General features: G+C 39.6%; 1 protein-coding gene across 2 annotated transcripts; it reads left to right on the forward strand.

Annotated features, from left to right (window-relative positions):
* Positions 1–1,901: 1,901 nt before the first annotated feature.
* On the forward strand, positions 1,902–18,639 carry syt14b (synaptotagmin XIVb). Of its 2 annotated transcripts, XM_087805722.1 has the most exons (9): positions 1,902–1,923; positions 5,873–5,920; positions 10,085–10,231; positions 13,196–13,333; positions 14,302–14,537; positions 14,598–15,035; positions 16,859–17,039; positions 17,138–17,194; positions 17,980–18,639. In XM_087805722.1, the coding sequence occupies exons 1-9, from the start codon at positions 1,911–1,913 to the stop codon at positions 18,294–18,296; spliced, it is 1,575 nt and encodes a 524-aa protein (XP_087661848.1). In that variant the 5' UTR covers positions 1,902–1,910; the 3' UTR covers positions 18,297–18,639. The 2 variants fall into 2 exon arrangements, with proteins under 2 accessions (XP_087661848.1, XP_087661849.1); XM_087805723.1 differs by lacking the exons at positions 1,902–1,923; positions 5,873–5,920; positions 10,085–10,231 and adding an exon at positions 11,190–12,021 and having other exon boundaries at positions 13,202–13,333.
* Positions 18,640–18,642: the final 3 nt, after the last annotated feature.

Raw genomic sequence — 18,642 nt, forward strand, 5'->3', positions numbered from 1 at the left:
TTGTTTTTAAACATTGTTTATTTGTTTTTAAACAATGTTTATTTGTTATTAAACATTGTTTATTTGTTTTGAAACATTGTTAATTTGTTTATAAACATTGTTTATTTGTTTCCATGTGTAAACAATGTTTATTTGTTTTTAAACATTGTTTATTTGTTTTTAAACAATGTTTATTTGTTTTTAAACATTGTTTATTTGTTTTGAAACATTGTTTATTTGTTTATAAACATTGTTTATAAAGATGTTTCTTGAAGGAGTCAGTAGATCATCAAACACAGAGGGAGAGGAAGATCGTTCCAAAGCTTAGGAGCAACAGTCTGGAAGGATTTCTCTCCTCTGGTCCTGAAGTTTGTTCAGGAACCATCAGTAGATTCTGATCCACAGACCTCAGAGCCCGAGCTGGGGTGTAAGGCTGGATCAGATCACTGATGTAAGGAGGAGTCTGACCATGAATAGTTATGAAAGTAAGAACCAGAATTTTAAAGTTGATCCTGAAAGAAACTTGCAGCCAAGGAACAGTTTTAAGGATCGGAGAAATGTGAGTTCTTCTACTAGAGCAGGTCAGAATTCTTGTGCAGAGTTTTGTATTAACCGCCGGAGAGACATCTTTTCTTGTTTAGACATGAAAATCAACTGTTACAATAGTCTAAACGAAAAGACACAAACACATGGAAATAATAAATTAAATGTATGAATAAAGGGGAAAAACGTGTCTTTTTACATAAACATTTATAATTTCCCCCAAAAAATAAGGACATTATTCGTGACATTTATCCCATTAATACTTAAAAATCTCCATTATTGAAAAACGAAAATGTCACATCCTGTCAAGGTTTTAAGGAACATATTCCACAAATACTCAGAAGGCAAGTTTCGATTAAGATAAATACACATTTTACTCAAATTTAAAAATTCAAAACAGACAAATTGTTGTTTTATCAATACCAATATAGAAATTAATTGGTATCCTGTAACTATTTTTAAAATTCTCAGCAAATATACACACAAAATATGTAGTTTCAAAATAGCACTTCAAATATTACAGGTGCCATTTGTGAATTATATAGAAAGTAATGCATTGTTCAAAGAAAGAAATTCATGTGATTTACTGCTTTTTATTTTATTTTTAATTGGTTGTTGAACAATTTATCACGTAAATTAATTTAATTTCTTTTTTTATTATCATTATTGTTATTCTTATTTTTTGTATGTCATTCATTTTCTGCATATTGTCCTTTGTTTGGATCTGGTGTGAGTTCACATCACGCATTTATTATTATCTTTATTATCAACTTTTTTTTTTTCATAACATAACATTCAAAGACCCAATATATATATATATACAGTATATCTATATATACAGTATCATTATCATAAGTATCCAAATACCATCTATTTCAACTCAGATTTTAAATTGGAAATTAAATCAAGTTAATTAAAAAAAACACAATACCAACAAGATTTAATTTTATTTATTTATTTTAATGGCTACATTAATACATTTTCGTTTTGAAACAAGGAAGAGTAATTAATAATTTACTGAATTCATACGTGTACGGACAGTGCACGTATGAATTCTCAGAAACCTCAAAGTAAATAAAACACCTATATCTGGTTAGTATACATCCAAAATACAGTATAATAGAAATACATTTCTATTGTTGACTATATTAAAGTGTTATTCAAGTCACTTCATCATTTATATAATTGTATTCTGTGGAACTTTAAATCAACTACAACATGGTTTTATTTGTCATACAGTTCATTTTGTAAACGTAGTATACACTCACACACTCACACACATAGAGACACAATCACACACACACACACACACACACACACACACACGTATGAATGACCTCTCCCCCCCCCCCCCTCCCTCACGTTGGTAGAGTCCTGGACGGAGCATCATGGCGATAAACGGTGAGTCTTCGATCTCAGGTGTCCGGTCCTGACTCCTCTCAAAAACTTTACTAGCCGAACCCATTCACCGCACGATCTTGTCATTCGTCCGCCGGGATCCGTCGCTGTGTTCTTCTCGGTCCAGTTTGCTCACCGCAGTGATTTACCGCAGTGCTCCGGGAGCGGGACAGGAGGCGGCAGCGGCAGCGGGGGGTTCGATGCTCCGGAGCGGACACTGATGCTGCGGCGATGGAGCCGGAGATGGAGCCTCATCCTAGGTTTTTATAATCGACTAAATCCTCGCTCGATCCGAACGTATAGACATTAACTTGAGCACGCGCGGACACTTCATCGTAAAAAAAAAAAAAAAACACGCGGTTGCGACTCCCGCAGGTACCGCCACTCGCTGGGACTATATCCTCCGGCGGATGGATATCAGGATCAATCAAGAACAAGATGTCTCGAACGATCACTCCGCGACTAATAATACACTTCGCGATTAGTTGTGTTTGTTGTGAGCATGTGATGTGACGTCACCGATCGTCGTGCGTGATGTCAGTGGAAAAGTGATCGAAGACGTCGAAAAGGGAGAGAGACGGCGCGGGAGCGCGCGCGCGCGCCTTCATCCTCCTGTCCCGCCACGGACTGATTTGTTATTGTGTCACGTGCAGCCGAGCGTGGCGTTGCCATGGCGACACCTGAGCGTCCTGAAGAATGCGGAAATGATAGAAATGCTTGTTTTAATGCTTGTTATGTTTATCGTTTTATTTACAACTATGGTTTCAGCGATTTGTGTATCCGACAAGTTACTTTTAATTAGTTACAGCGACTAGTTACATCTTTTATTTATGTTTTTACTTGTTCAGGCTTTTCCTTGATTTTCTGGAACTCCTGTTGTGTTATCAGTTTTATCTTGATCTTTAAAGTAAATACTTGTTTTGATTGTTTGATTGTAGAATAAAACAATTACGTTATTTACAAACATTTATTTTACATAATATGTAACAGCATGTGACTCCCAACACTGTTTTTTAAGCTACTTAGACAGAGATGATAAAAAATCTTCCTTAAACCGGTGAAGAAAGTGTGTTGGTCAAGTATACAACTGAGCATGTGTTATCACCTGTGTAGAGATATGCTGAACTGAAGCAGGATTGTATTCCGAATGACTTCTTTGTTCCATCCATAGAGTGGAACAACTCATAATAATAACTATTAAATAATAATAACAACTATAAAAATAACTTGTAACTTTCTACTCCGTCTTACATCATACGTACATTGTGTTTAACCCACATTGTGTCAAAGCTTTGTAGGTATTACCAAAGTAATGCTAGTTGGTTGATCCCATTTTTGCTGTAGTTGCAAATGTTGGTTCATGAAGTCAGTATGAATACATGAAGTCAGAGTCTTCTAGAAATACACCAATCAAGCAGAAAGTATTGTATTCGCTCTGATCTTTTATTAAGTCCTTATCTTTGTCTTCTGCTCATCCAGGTTTACTATTAATGATAACTATCATAATAATATCATAAAATACTCAGTCATGACTGTGTAAGATAGGAATGTCAAACTCAATCATGCATGGTGTCAAGAGTCATATGTCAAAGTAGTTGTACACACAAGGTTTATTATTGAACAGTCTATAAACAGGAAATGAGATCCATGGTTTTGAGAAGGTTTCAGATTCACTAGTGACATTTACTGTATAACCTCTGCTTGTCAAACAGCAAAGCTGAAATGTTTTTATCTTTGAGTGTTATGATACTGACTTAAACCGAAAGTGATCTAGGTTTAACTCATTAAACTATAATCAAACGTATTTTTAGCAAAAACATCTAAACAACTGGGTAGGCTGTATTTTTTCCCTGGGACTTCAGGTTGACTCAAATGTTATTAAATATATATGAGTGTAAGGGGGGGGGGGGAGTAATATTGATATAATATTTAAGCGATAAATTATCAGATTTAATTTTACCGTTTATTCTTATGCCATTTTTATCAAACCCTGTTCTTTTTAAGGTCTTGTGTTGCATTACAATAAATTAAAAGTATTACTCAGACAGAACTGAGAGTCATAAATCTTTCAGGCTTTCTGTTCTGATTAAAGAGAGGAAGGATGCCAGGATTCATGGAAGCCATGCTAAAACAAAGTCAATATTTATGGTATTTCTTATTTGTGGTTGAAATGAGTACATTGATTACTCAGCAGTATTTGTGTCTACAGTATTCCAACTGACAGTAGATGTTGGATCATGAGGTTCAGTTCAGATTAAGTTCCCAATCTTTTCCTTGGGATTATTATTTGTTATATATATATTTTGTTTGTTTTTTTGTTTTGTATTGGTAATTATTCGTGTTTATTTTCATGGATATATTTTCCATTTAATACAAGAAAATATACACTACGTTTAATTATTATTAATATTATTAATGATTTGTGTTAATTGATAATGACTTCAAGAATTTGTATAAAATATGAATTTAATAAAATACATCTTAAGTGTAATGAAAACATTTGTTGAAGAATGACAATGTTGACTCTAAAACACAAAGTTTTTCTCTTGGTTTTTGTGTGTTTTTTTTCCAACATGTAGACAAGAATAGATCCTCAAGAGTAGAGCTCACAGAGATGACTCCAGGTTTGTGAGTGTGTGTGTGTGTGTGTGTGTGTGTGTGTGTGTGTGTGTGTGTGTGTGTGTGAGAGAGAGCTTCATATCTAAAGAGGGATGAGAGTCTTCAGAAAAACCTCAGGACACATTAGAACTGGGCTGTAAAACTCAATCACACCAGAGATGGAAATGTATATGAGAGTTTCTTATTATCATGTTTATCTTAGTAACGATACTACCATAGATTTGAGTTAAATCTCGCAGAGAGTTTCTCTTTTCTTCCTGTGTTTTTAGAGAAGACGAAACATTTAAACATTGTTTGATAATACGAAAATCTCAATATGATTATAGAAGACATTAAGAACACCATTTAAAAAAAATAATAGGATGTTTCTTTGATACTATGACGTCGTCTCTTCATTTTGTGAGGTTCAATTAATCTTTATTTTCTTTGTGTTTGTTGTACTTTTCCAAACAAATATATTCCTTTGACATCGATTTAACTGTCATTGAAAGTCTCTGTATACATGTCGACACCAATGATCTCTGTTCCTTATCTAACCTGAATCACGTGTTAGAGCAGTCATTTAATCCTTGTGTGTTTTTGATACTGTGGTGGGAAACTGGTGTTTAAGAGGATTTGATACGAGGCTGCGGCAGAAAGGTAGGTCAGTGTATGTTTTGCTAGATCATCCACTTTAGTGACACCTATAGTAGGTATTGGAACGAGGACCTCTAGTGGTGCTATTCTTAGAAGCAGACCGGGTGCGGTTCACTGGAGAAACGAAAGGCTTGAATGCTTTTCTTAAAAGGGTACATTTCTTTCTCAGTTTGGTGCAACCCTTACCTTGTACCATTTTGAAGTCACAGTCCAAATGGGTCAGAACATAAGTGGTACCTTGAGTCGTGCAGATTGGATCAAGCAGGTGGATATCTGAGTCCCAAACCCAACCCTTTAACGGAACGGTAGACTATATTCAACCTTCCCAGGACAGAAGATTATCCTTTTAATCTGTGGGTCTGGAGTGAACGGCAGAGAACACAGAGCTGTAACATTTATCGTTCATCCTCATGATTTCAAAACCATATTCCTAATCCCATTTCAATCCCTTTTCGGAAAATAAATTCCCAAACTAATTCCCTTAGGTCTGAGCCCTTTTTTTTATTTTTTTTATCGGCTCTTCATCCAGATTCACCCTCGGCTCGCCTTCTTATAGTGAGTTCCGGTTAATCAGTTTTATCCGGGTTGACGTGAACATCTGCCGGCTCGGCTCGCCCGGAGGCTGCAGCATATGTTTCCATGGAGCAGCCAATCATATTTTTAACCTCTGACTCCCAACTTGTCTGTCTCTCTCCAGGAGGGGGGAGGAACTGTGGTGTTCATGAGCTCATCTGTGCCCGACGAGGTAACCAGCAGTGCATTTCCTTCCATGCTTCACCTGTAATGTTGTTGCTGCCGAAGTTTTTTCAGCCTGGCTTTTGTAGAGGCCCGAGTGAGTGTGTGAGCGGAGCGAGCGTATGTGTGAATATTGCATGGCGTATCAAGTTTTAGTTCGCTTTGGTAGAAGAAAGCAGCTGTGCGTTCATGATTTATTCAGCATGAAGGTTTTGTTTCCCACCAGAGGTCTGTGTGTAAGCAACGTTTCCAGACTGAGTCGACACTTTTTTTTTAAACAAGCAGCTTTTTTTTCTTTTCTGCTGCTCATGCAGGTACGAGCAGGTGTCTCAGGTATTTATGTCATAAATCATGAGTGGAGGAGGAATTATTGGAGGGTTGACACAGAGGTCAACTTTACATCGTGATAATATTTACTTTAAATATATTTTATAACAATAGATTTGAGTTTAAAAACATTTTGTTCCTCATACATTTTCCATCCTCATTATATTTTATTTTAAGTATGTTTTAAATCTCAATTTGATATATTCTATTAATATTCTTTTCATTTTCTTTCATCAATCCATCCTTGTTTCTGTCAATATTTTTTTTCATCATTTAATCCAACATGTATTTCTATTTGTGTACATCCATCCTTTCAATTTCTTTGGCCATTCATCAATCTACACATTTGAATATATGTGCATCTATCCTTGACCTCGTCAATTCGAGTCTACCTTCAATCTTTTTTTTTTTTTACGACCATCTGTTCATCGATCCACGTTAATCTGCAATATGTTTCCAGCTGTTGTTTTGATTGCGCATTTATTGATGACTTGACAAAACACTTTTTCTTTCAACCATCTGTTTGTCCATCCATGGGGTCTCATCTCCATCTGCGGTGTCAAACTCCATCATGCTAGAAGCCGAAGCTATAAAAATATATCCACAACAACAATCTCCTTTGGATTTTTCAAGGCTAATTGTATTTCTTCGGTTAATGTTCAAACACATAAAGTCCTTCCCTTCACTGTTGTCTCATCATTTAGAATAGCCTGTGGTTTTCCTGTATTTTACGCCAACATTAAAAACGTTGTTGAGTTGGATTTTGCCGCCTGGTGTGTTATACTGTAACATTATTACCTTGTAATGCACTTTCGAGGGGTTACGAGATGTAATAATGGCTTCACCCCTTCTCCAGCCAGCTGTAATCACGCCTGCTTTGTTTATACAACGAGTCCCTTGGAGGTGGAGACTTCCAGGATTGATGACATGCAGTGACAAACCCTAGCAGAGTGGGTGTGATTATGCTAAACAAGATTTAATCTCCAGAAAAAAAAAAAGGGTTTTCATTGGGCGGGGCTTAATATCATTAACTAATGTAAATATTTCAATGAAAATAGAGTTTTGTACAAACAGACACATACTGACGAGGACAAGATCTATTTAAGACACACTTAAATCTACACATTAACCTTTAAGAGAGCAGTGTGGGTTCATCGTCCATCAGTTGCCTCACACCTGACACATCGTAAAGAGCAAAAACGTGTCCCAGACCTCTCAGAATGGTAGGAAGAAATTAAAAACTAGATTCTGTACCACAATCTAGGGGAATCCATAAATGCCATCAACTCTCTAAAGACACAGATGTGTGCTGTTATATCGTGAAAACTGATTTTAATTGAAATTAAAGCATGTGTTTCTTGCCAAAAAGTAACAAATAAACGCCCCAGAAGTCTCAAATTACGGCTGCAAATGGATCAAACATAAACACTGAGGTTAATTTTAGTGTTTTGATTGTTTATCCTCATGTTTTTTGGAGGGAAACAATAAACCCACCAGAATTAAATAACTTAATAAGTTGAGTCATACTGTCTTCGAGCAATAAACAACGGTGGCGAAGAAAATTAATTCTGCCAGTCCTTGACAGCGGTCAGCACCTGAATGCACCATCTGACGCTGCAGTCTTGTTGAAGTCAATTTCATTAGCTGGAAAAAACATATTAAATTATCACTGTTTTAATGATCGACGAGTCTCCTTTGCAGGTGTTTTCAATGTCCTCTTGGTTTGTTCGTAAGTGGACGTGCTGCACCTCAGTACTTTAGGAAATAAAGCTGATTGAATCCTGAGGCTAAACCCAGAGTTCAGAGTCGGTTCATTCGCTGGATTAATCCTGTTTTTTCATATTCGGGCTAAAAGAGACGAGATCAGGACTCGCCCCTGAATAGCAGGTGATGCTCAAAGTAGCTTCCTTTGGCTCCGTGAGTGACACGAGGAGTCACGTTTCCTCTGAATAATTCAGACCCATGTTGACGTTTCACGCAGCGGATGATGTGTCCGCGGCCGTAAACTGTTCATTTGGATGCGACTCCAGCTGGAGATGTCAGTCCGGCCCCTGGCGCTGGCAAGTGGCGTCCTGGATTACGTCAGACGTGCCGAGGTTGTTTGCTATCAGTCGCCGCAGATGTTTTATGGGGCACAGCTGGATTTAGAAGGGATCATCATTTAGAGGAGGTAAGCCTCTGCCACCATGCTGGCTCTCTCATCCTCCCTCTTCTTTGGACCATCTTGTAAGTTTTTCCCACTGGCGGAGGCTGCGCTGCTCTCTGCCACGGTTGTCATGGTGACACACATATCTCCTGAAGGGCCTACACTATATCTATATCTACCTTGACATCCCGAACTACCTACCTCATAACCACCTTTGTACCTTCTTTCATCTTCAGTACAGCATATTCTTCTGCCTGACCCACTGACCTTACCCACCCATCTGTCTTCCTACTGAACCTAACACACTCTTGGATACTTCATTCACTCTCACTGACCTACTTTCAATGTGACCTACCTATCAAACAAACAAACCTACTTACTCAGCTGCAAAACTTCTTCTGATGAATCTGCCTGCTAGCAACATCTTGTTTACTTTCAACCTACCTTTTGTTCCGACACCTACGGTTGTAACTACCTATACGTTTACCTTCCTACTTTTACCGATTTAGACGACTACATTCCTAAGATTCCTATAATGTATCTACTTTCACTATTCGTTATACATTCATTCTACATTAAAATATGCCAAGATATTCGCAGTACTTCCGTCTTATCCACTGTCAAACCAAACTATTCACATACCACTAACACAGCTCTACTCTAACTGGATATCTACTTATACTTACTTTCAGTTTAAAGTGTAATAAAAAACGGTATTCCGGAAGATTTGGAAGGATTTGTCAGGTGCTTTAACACTTGTGTTTTCTCCGGGTCAAGGTGACCCAGATGCCTGAAAACAATTGCGTTTGTGGTATCCCTTGTGTCGTCTCTGGGTCAAGGTGAACGACCTTCCTGGCTTCCAGAAATACACGTGCAGTGGTGGAGGTTGTTCACCTTGATTCAAAGACAACCTTCAAGAAACATCCTAAGACATTTTTATTCGTTCAGGCTTTTCCTTGATTTCCTGGAACTCCTGTGTTGTTCTCAGTGATATCTTGACCTTTTAAGTATATATTTTATTGAGTATTGTTTTGATCGTTTAACCGTTTGTGACCCTGGTCTAGAAAAGCGCTGTTTAAATATAAATCACTTACTTACTTACTTATACTATACTATAACTCTCCTGAACACTAGGAAACCTGTTGCGTGATGGTACTGTTACTTCTGTACGATAGTAGTAAAGTAAGGGAGTATAAAAGGATTCATGGGTGGGGATAGTAAACACTGAATCTTGTGTCTAAGATACAAATAAAAGAACAAGTTTTTCCACTTTTGCGAGATATTCCGATGTCAAAACGTTTCAAATGACTTTGTCGTCCGAGCGGTTCTGGCACATCATGTCTAAACACAGTCGACATGACAGCTATTACCCGGGCTTCTGTCTGGAGCTTATTAAGAGCAGCCACTCTGAGTTCAGTTTGCAACATTTCCTTTGAGGCTTCCACAGAAATAGAAGTAAGCGTTGCGGCACGGTTGGCCTACATACACGGCGGTGGCTTCTAGCTGCCGTTTCCTTTCAAGTGGAGCATGGTCAGCCGTGTCAGTACAATAGCTTAAAGCCCTCGGACTGCGCTGTGGTCCAACAGCTCTGTCCTCAAAGTGAGATCCAAAGACAGTATTTCTGGGGTGGTCTGGCTGATTGAATGAGTTTGTCCGGTGCGACAGTATCCCACTGACCGGGGTTTGTCTTCTCGTCCACAGTGTCTCCGGAGCTTCTGGGTGCCCTGTCTTCTGTCGCAGCTTTCCTCGCGTTGATAGCTCTGTTTTTCCTCTACATCAGCAACAAGCTATCGGTGGAAAGTCACGACGATCTGCTTCATGTGAGCGACTACAGGAGCGGCCAGCCAGGTATGAACACGTTGTTGGTGCTCTTTGTAGTCTCTAGGGCTTTCGAACCATTTCCATAAAAGCATCCGTCAATTCTGGACCGTCTTTCAGGCATTTATATTCCCCCCTATATATTTTTCTTGATGTCCTTCCAGTTTCCCTTTCTATCCTTTTTATGTCTTTCCATCTACCAACCATACCGTCCAGATCGCCTTTACTGTTCGTCCATCCTCATCCAGTTTATTGTTCTTTATTATCTGTTAGCTATCCACATGTCTTCACATCCGTCCATCCATATTTCTACCTGTCATTTTGTTCTATCGTTCAACCAGCTACGACTTTCTGGCACCATATGTGATCCTCTGCAGCGAGAATTCTGACCCGCTCTAGTAGGAGAACTCACATTTCTCCAATCCTTAAAACTCTTCACTGGCTTCCAGTTTCTTTCAGGATCAATTTAAAATTCTGGTTCTTACTTTCAGATCTATTCATGGTCAGGCTCCTCCTTACATCAGTGATCTGATCCAGCCTTACACCCCAGCTCGGGCTCTGAGGTCTGTGGATCAGAATCTACTGATAGTTCCTGAACACGCTTCAGGACCAGAGGAGAGAAATCCTTCCAGGCTGTTCCTCCTAAGCTTTGGAAGGATCTTCCTCTCCCTCTGCGCTTGATGATCTACTGACTCCTTCAAGAAACATCTTAAGACATTCTTATTCGTGCAGACTCCTGTGTTGTTCTCAGCGTTTCTTGATCTTTTTAGTATATATTTTTATTGTTTAAGCGCTTTGTGACCCTGGTCTAGATAAATTACTTACTTACTTACCTTCCAGTGAGGTAGTACTGATGTTTGGTAGCTTGAAGATTCTTTCTTTGACCCGCAAGAGTTTCAAACAAGCACAATTGTTTCCACTTCTCTGCTAACCACATGTCCATGTCAGCGCCTCTGATGTCATATTCCCGCGGGCCGGCGTCCCTGGCTGAGACATGGCGTTCTTCAAGAGCTTCCAGCAGAACCTCCCGACCGTCAACATCTCCTCCCTCCTGGACTCGGTCAGCAGCCGCGTGGACGACCTGGCCACCGCCGTCAGCGACGCCACCTACGCCGTCAGCGACCAGCTGACGGAGCAGGTCAGCACCATCATCAACAAGAAGCCGGACGAGGAGGACGGGGAGGGCGGGAGCGGTCAGGAGTCCGGCCAGACTTCCCAGGAAGGGAAGGCGGGGAATAAAAGCATTTGGCCATCGGACGCGGGTATCACAAGTTTTATAAGCAACCAGACCTGCGAGGCGACTCCTGCAGAGAGCGCGCAGAGTCAGCTGGAGTGGGAATGGAGGGATGGATGCTGGAGAGTCAAGAGGACGGAAGCTGAATTAGCAGAGGAGGAGAAGAGGAAAAGGGAAGAGCAGGAGCTAGAGGACAAGAGAGAGCAGAGGAGGAAGGAGAGAAGAGAAAGACAGATGGAAAAAGAAGCCAAGAAGAAAGTGGAAGATGAAGAAATGGAAGGTGGCGACGTAGAGAAGGAGCAGCCCGAGGAAGCGCTCGACGAGGAGGCGGCGGCAGAAGAAGAAGACGAGACCAAGCAGAGAAGTTTAGAGTCTGCCGAGAAGGGCGAGAAGGAGGAGGACGACGAGAGAGAAGGGAATCCCGACAGAGAAGGCGACGACGAGCAAGAGGAGGAACCCGAGGTTCAAGGGTCGAAGAAGAAGAAGAAGAAGTCGGAAAAGAAAAAGGAAAAAGAAGAGAAATCGGGAGAGACAAAGAAAAAGGACAAGAAGAGGAAAAAGAAGAAGAAAAAGAAAGATGAGAAAGGTTTGGACGTGTGAAGACTCTCTTTCCAACTCTTGGTTTTGACTCTCCAGTGAAATCTCTTGGTGGTAGTTTTGCGGATGTCAGTTGTGAGAAGTTGGTTCAGTTATAATTCATCAAGTTCAACAACGTCATGGTACGACTGCGAGGACGTTCAAGTTTAGATTATTTTTGAAATATGAAAATAGTTTGTTTTTTTTTACACCAAATTTGACTGAAAATCACTTTGAATTTTATATTAAATTTATTTTACAAATTTAATTTTACACTGAATTTATTGATGCTTTGAAAACAAGCACAGCTATATTTCATCTCTTAATTTCAAAGCATGAATACATTTAGTGTGAATATTCAGTGTAAACAATCAAACATGAAAATGTTATGGTACAAATTAAATATAAAACATTACCCAAATGTAAATAAATTCAATGCAAAACAATTATCTAAATAAATTCAGTGTAAGGAATTAGGTGTAAATAATTCAGTGTTAAGTTTGGAAGTAAATATGTGCCATCAGGCTTATAATTAGAATTTCTAACATTTAATTTTTTTACATCCTCAAAATGAAATTTGAATTTGAAAAACCATCACATTTTAATTTATTTTATGTTTTCTGCAGGTTTTTTTTAAATGCACAAATATATTCAGGGTAAAATTAAACTTGTAAAAAAACTCAATGTAAAATTGTGTCTGATTTTGTACATATTCTGTGTTAAAAATTCAGATTCAAAGTCACATATAGTTCCATACTAAATGCTTTAGATGAGAGCTGAAGTAATAACTTTTGTTAGACATTGTGAGGGAAACGATGAAAAAAAATCAAAAAACATTTTCTGACTCAATCATTAAAGTTCTCCGAGTCCCTGCCGTGAAAAAACAAACACAATGTTTGGCCTTGGGAGCTTTTTTTCGACAAGATCCAATGAGTAAGAAAAAAAAAGTCTCACAGGTAATTCCCTAATAATGACAACAACCTCAAAGTTGTGTTGAACTGGGTAAAAGATAAAGACGTGTGAATGAGTTCTGTCACCATCATTCTTCTGGTCCACATATTATCCCAGCGAACTCAATATGACTTTTCCGTCTTTCCTGTCCTGGAGCGTTCTCCGCCGCTCTCGTGTGTTGCTACCAGTTCATCCCATCATATCAGTGACTCCGGCCCTCGTGTCTCCTCCAGGGGGAGTTTTGTCCGACAGCTCGGAGGAGAAGAGCCTGGAGGCTTCAGCCGTCCAGCAGAGCGCCACCATGGTGTGGAGCAGCAAACATAAGTCCAGCGAGCAGGGAGGATACAGCAGCGAGGCCTCCAGCGAGCACGGTGAGAAAACTTCTCCTTAAGATTCTTCTTACTTAAGATCTTGGCTCCTGTTGGGTTTTGAGTGATGTCCTTTCAGAGTTGCTACACATATAAACACTCTACAGCAGACCTGGGAAAAGTGTGGCAAAGTATGATCATGTATAAATGGTTCTAATGCATTAACAAATGTATTTTGTATTTATAATTAATTTACATTTTCACATAACACTTCCCTCCTTTTTGTGTGTAATTTTTTGAGTATATATTAATCCCTCAAAACATTTTTTATTTAAAATAAGTTAAGTTTTAAGTTAATTGAAGAAATATTTTGAAAAAAAACTCATCTATACAAGAATAAAATTGCAGTTTATTTAGCTTAATACATGTTTTTTTTCATCTTTCTTTTTGCTTGATGGCCCCTAACAACATTCACAGAATTTAATGTGGCCCTTGAAGAATTTTAATTGCCCTCCCCTGCTCTACAGGGCGTTATCTAAAACTAAAGAAGGGACATAATTAACCTATTCTATAAAAATATATTAGAATAAAATGTATTCATTAAAATGTACTTTTAATGGAGAATATGTTAGGTGACAATTCTACGCGGGACTTTCCTAACATGGAGAAATGATCTATGTCCTGAGTCCAAATGAACTAAAATGTTTTGATTTAAATCCACAACACGGAGCATGAATAGTATAAAACAGGCAAGATGTACTTTCGGGACAAAACAAGTACTTTATTCATACTTTTATTTTAATGTTTCACCTTGAAATCACTAAAACTAGCATTGTGAGCTTAGCAAGTTTAGCATTTATGAATTAAAGTATGGTAAGTTCAAGTTTAAGAAATCCTTTTTTTAATCACCGAAAAGAGCAAATAGAACAGTTCAAATCGTAAGGAAACTGACCTACTTGAGACCTTGGCCCCCCGCAAGGGTTTGAGTGATGTCATCTGCTGCTCTAACTGACCTCGACGTCTTCTTCCAGCCAACAGCATCCAGAGAATAAAGAAGGACTCATCCTTCCACGAGCACCAGCCGCCTCCGTACCAGGACCAGGTCCCTCGGGTGAACTCGCGCTCCAGACAGGAGAGGGGCGTCAGGCGGGCCCACAGTCCCAACGGGTCCAGCGAGGCCAGCGAGGACCAGGACACGGAGAGCTACCTCAACAAGGGGGGTGAGGAGGACATCCCCAGTGACAGCACGGCGGTGGTGGGACCAGAGGTGGGGTCTTCGTAAGATCATGCGCACGATACCACCGAACTTACTTTGGATCTTCTCCAGGATCATTCCGGGCCTCAACTGCCGTCCCCCTACGAGCCAGAACCTCTCGCCAAGTACGGCACCTTGGACGTGGCCTTCGAGTACGACTCCGGCGAGCAGTGGTTGGCCGTCACCGTCACCGCGGCGACCGACATCCCGGCCCTCAAGCAGACCGGAAACATCTCCTGGCAGGTCCACCTGGTCCTGCTGCCCACCAAGAAGCAGCGAGCCAAAACGGGGGTCCAGAAGGGCCCGTGTCCCGTCTTCACCGAGACCTTCAAGTTCTCCAGGGTGGAGCAGGAGGCGCTGGGCGACTACGCCGTCCGCTTCCGCCTCTACAGCGTCAGGAGGATGAAGAAGGAGAAGGTCCTGGGCGAGAAGGTCTTCTACCTGACCAAGCTCAACCTGCAGGGGAAGATCGCGCTGCCGGTCACCCTGGAGCCCGGATCAGAACTCACCGTGAGAACCTTGCAGAGCACATGACGTCGGCTGTTTTTCTGTCGTGTCAGCAGATCATAACAAGCGTTGATGCACAACAACAGCTGCGCTTTGTCAACTAGCATCATAACTAGCATTGTGGCGCGCTAAAGGATAGCATCCTTTGGGAGATAATGGCTAATAATCCAACATTTATAGATCCTCTAGAGCAGGCGTGTGCAAAGTCAAGGTCATTATAAACTTTATAATACAAACAGACACAAACACATGTCAAAATAAAACTTAAATTCCACACAAGTAAAGTAAAGCAATGCTAAGTTTAAATGCTAATTCCTGAAGAAGGTGGTGATACAGGAGCCTTTATCTTTATTCTATTCTATTTGTTTTATTCTATTCTATTCTATTTTTATTTACATTTCAAATTCTACCAAAACTACTTTAACAACTACTAATTCTACTGTAACCTGTAAAAAGACCTTCACTGCTATTCTTCTGTTGTTATTACAACTAGTAACGCGGCTAACAAACAATGTCTATGCTAGCATTTCTACTATTAGTTTTGGCAAGAAAGTCACCACTTGTTTTGCATCAAATACGACAGTATCACAATATTGTGATTTATAGCAATATTCTACACAGATAACCACAAACAAATGCACAATATTACGCAGTTTAAAGGATGAACTAGCATAGTGCAAGCAAGGAATTCGTAACTCACTCCTTAGTAGTCTGATAGAAATCTTTAAAAAAATATTTTTTACAAAAAGAACGTTGATTAAAAAATGAAATATTGAAGTTATATAGGAAGTCAAAGTATGGCCATGTATTGTACCATATTAAAAAACTTTTTTTTTTTGCGGGCTTTTTAACTACTATATTTATTGTCATTCGTATGTCTTCTATTAGTTTCTATTCAACTGTTTCATCTTTGAAAAAACATAACTATTGCTACTGCTACTGACTAACAATATTGCTACTAATTAGGATAGTACTAACTACTAGCTACCTAAACTAGTCACTGTTTAACTTCTATTGCTAATTTTACTGAACTACTACCAGATTATATCAAGCACAATTTATCAGTTTGAGATCTACTACTGCAAGGATCCATCATTTAAATCTGTATCTTCTCAAGCTAGTTCAGTACTTCTACTACTTTAAGTACTTCTACAAATGACTCTTTTAGTACTTCATTATGGGATAATTGTACAAACACTTCTTATTTCTGTTACTTGAGACTACTTCAACTGTCTACTACTATGACTAAAATATACCAACAATCTTACTACTAATTCGGATAGTACTAACCACTAGCTATCTAAACTAGTCAGTGTACTACCAGGTTATGTCAAGCGCAACTTATTACTTCTAGATTTGTATCTACTACTACAAGGATCCATCATTTAAATCTGTATCACCTCGAGCTAGTTCAGTATTTCTACTACTTTAAGTACTTCTACCACTGACTCTTATAGTACTTCATTATGGGATACTTGTTGGTTATATATAATGGTTGTACCAAGCGAATTTATAACTTCTAGATTTGTATCTACTACTACAAGTATCCATCATTTAAATCTGTATCTCCTCGAACTAGTTCAGTACTTCCACTACTTCAAGTACTTCTACCAATGACTCTTCTAGTACTTCATAACACTCCTGGTTTCTGTTACTTAGTATCACAGTACTGTTAGCGTTACATTTAACAAATTCAACTGTCTACTACTATTACACAAACGTTATACCAGTAGTATGAATGAAAGCCACATGCGTCTGAAATACATCTGATGTACACTAGATGTCGCTAGTGAGCACATAACTCGGTGCGTCTCTGCTGTGTTCAGGGCTGCGGGTCAGTGGTCAGTGTGTCCCGCAGCGGTGGAGCTCTTTCCTACCGGTCAGCCGAAGACTCGTCGTCCCCGGAGATCCTGCTGGGTCTGATCTACAACTCAGCCACCGGTCAACTGTCGGCCGAGGTGATCCAGGGCAGTCACTTCAAAACCCCTGCGTCCGAAAAACCAGTCAGTGAGTAAAAAAAAAAAAAAACAGCAACAAGTTCTTCCTTCTGCTCCTGACTTCTTCTTTCTTTGACTTCTCTTCCTGCTCTGCTGTGTTTGTGTCAGACGGACTGTTTTGTTGTATAAAACATTTCGTAGGCGGACAACTTTATATCATGAGAGGTAAGAGGGAGTCATGCTCTCACTCAAAATCTACATTTTTAACCATTTATTAACAACGTATTATAGTAAGTGATACATTTCTTTTTAATTTTTTTAGTGATATGGAAATAATAATAAAATAAATAATATTAATAATAATATAAATAACCCCCCAAAAATGGCTGCGCCTATTCATTCGACAACTTTCTAAAATTTGTTTTGTGAAAATGAGAAATCACGATAAATGAAAACATGCTTTTAACCTCACAAAAAAAGTGATTTTTAATAAAATAAAAGCCCGTTTTAAAAATGTATTAACAAGACACACAAGACATTTTAACAATGGAGGAAATAATGTATATTCTCATAAAAAATGTAATTCAAAATGAAACCTTACGTTTAATTGTATAAAGATTAAAATATCCTAAAATTGAATTGCGATGTTGATCAATTATATTTTCTTCTTCCTTTCGTTTAAAATTGGGAAATAAATCAGAAACATCGTTTTAAAAATAGAAAATGTATGAAATATCAAATACACGTTTATCTATAAAATGTTGATCCTAATAAAAAATGGAAAAATAATTAATTTTTTTTACAAAACGTGTTCTCATTCTTTTCCATTCTCTTATTTACAAACAGCCTAGAAAATACAGAAAACTCTAAAATTTAAATTAAAGATCCATAAAAAGGATTTGATTAGGATTGAAAAAAATGATAATTTCCATTATTATTTCTGTTTACATGTCAGTAAGCATTACCCGCAGTACTCACTTCGACCACTGAGTGTCGCTCTTTCCCCACAGACACGTTCGTCAGACTGACCATGCTGGACTCCAAGGGGAAGCTGATGTCAAAGTACAGGACTGCGGTCTGTCGCGGTCAGCCCAACCCGACCTACAAGGAGACCTTCGTCTTCCAGGTGGCGCTGTTCCAGCTGTCCGAGGTGTCGCTGATCCTCTCGGTCTTCTGCCGCCGCAGCAGCATGAGGCCCCGCGAGCGCCTGGGCTGGGTGTCGCTGGGCCTGGACAGCACCGGCGAGGAGCAGCAGGCCCACTGGACCGAGATGAAGGAGGCGGAGGGTCAGCAGGTCTGCCACTGGCACACGCTCTCGGACACATAAGATGGGTTTTGGTTCTCCCCCCTCCCCCCTCGCCCCCTTGGAGGTCGCCACACTGCCGGACCAGAACCAGGTGGTGGAGGTCCTGGGTCAGAGCGTGACACGTGAGCCGTTTACAGAGCAACACCAGGACACGTCTGCCTTCCTTCCAAAAACTTCCAAAGGGCTCATCGTTGCGGCACCAGCTCGCCGTCAACAGAACCAGAACCTGGTTCGGAACCAAAGGGCCCAAACTACAGCTGCAGCTTTGTTTACACGTTTCCACCCCGAGGCGTCCGGTGTCGAGGACAGGAAAACCTGGTTCACTCCCTCCAATGACTGGAGTCGATGAGGGGAGGGACACCCTGGA

The sequence above is a fragment of the Callionymus lyra genome, chromosome 13 (assembly GCF_982586985.1).
Source record: "Callionymus lyra chromosome 13, fCalLyr1.hap1.1, whole genome shotgun sequence".
NCBI classification, from domain to species: Eukaryota; Metazoa; Chordata; class Actinopteri; order Syngnathiformes; family Callionymidae; genus Callionymus; species Callionymus lyra.

Coding starts and splice junctions, on each gene's coding strand:
- syt14b (XM_087805723.1), top strand. CDS start 11,196: ATGGCGTTCTTCAAGAGCTTCCAGCAGAACCTCCCGACCGTCAACATC. Junction 12,022..13,201: donor GAAAAAGAAAGATGAGAAAG/GTTTGGACGTGT, acceptor CTCCAGGGGGAG/TTTTGTCCGACAGCTCGGAG. Junction 17,040..17,137: donor TGCGTCCGAAAAACCAGTCA/GTGAGTAAAAAA, acceptor TGTTTGTGTCAG/ACGGACTGTTTTGTTGTATA.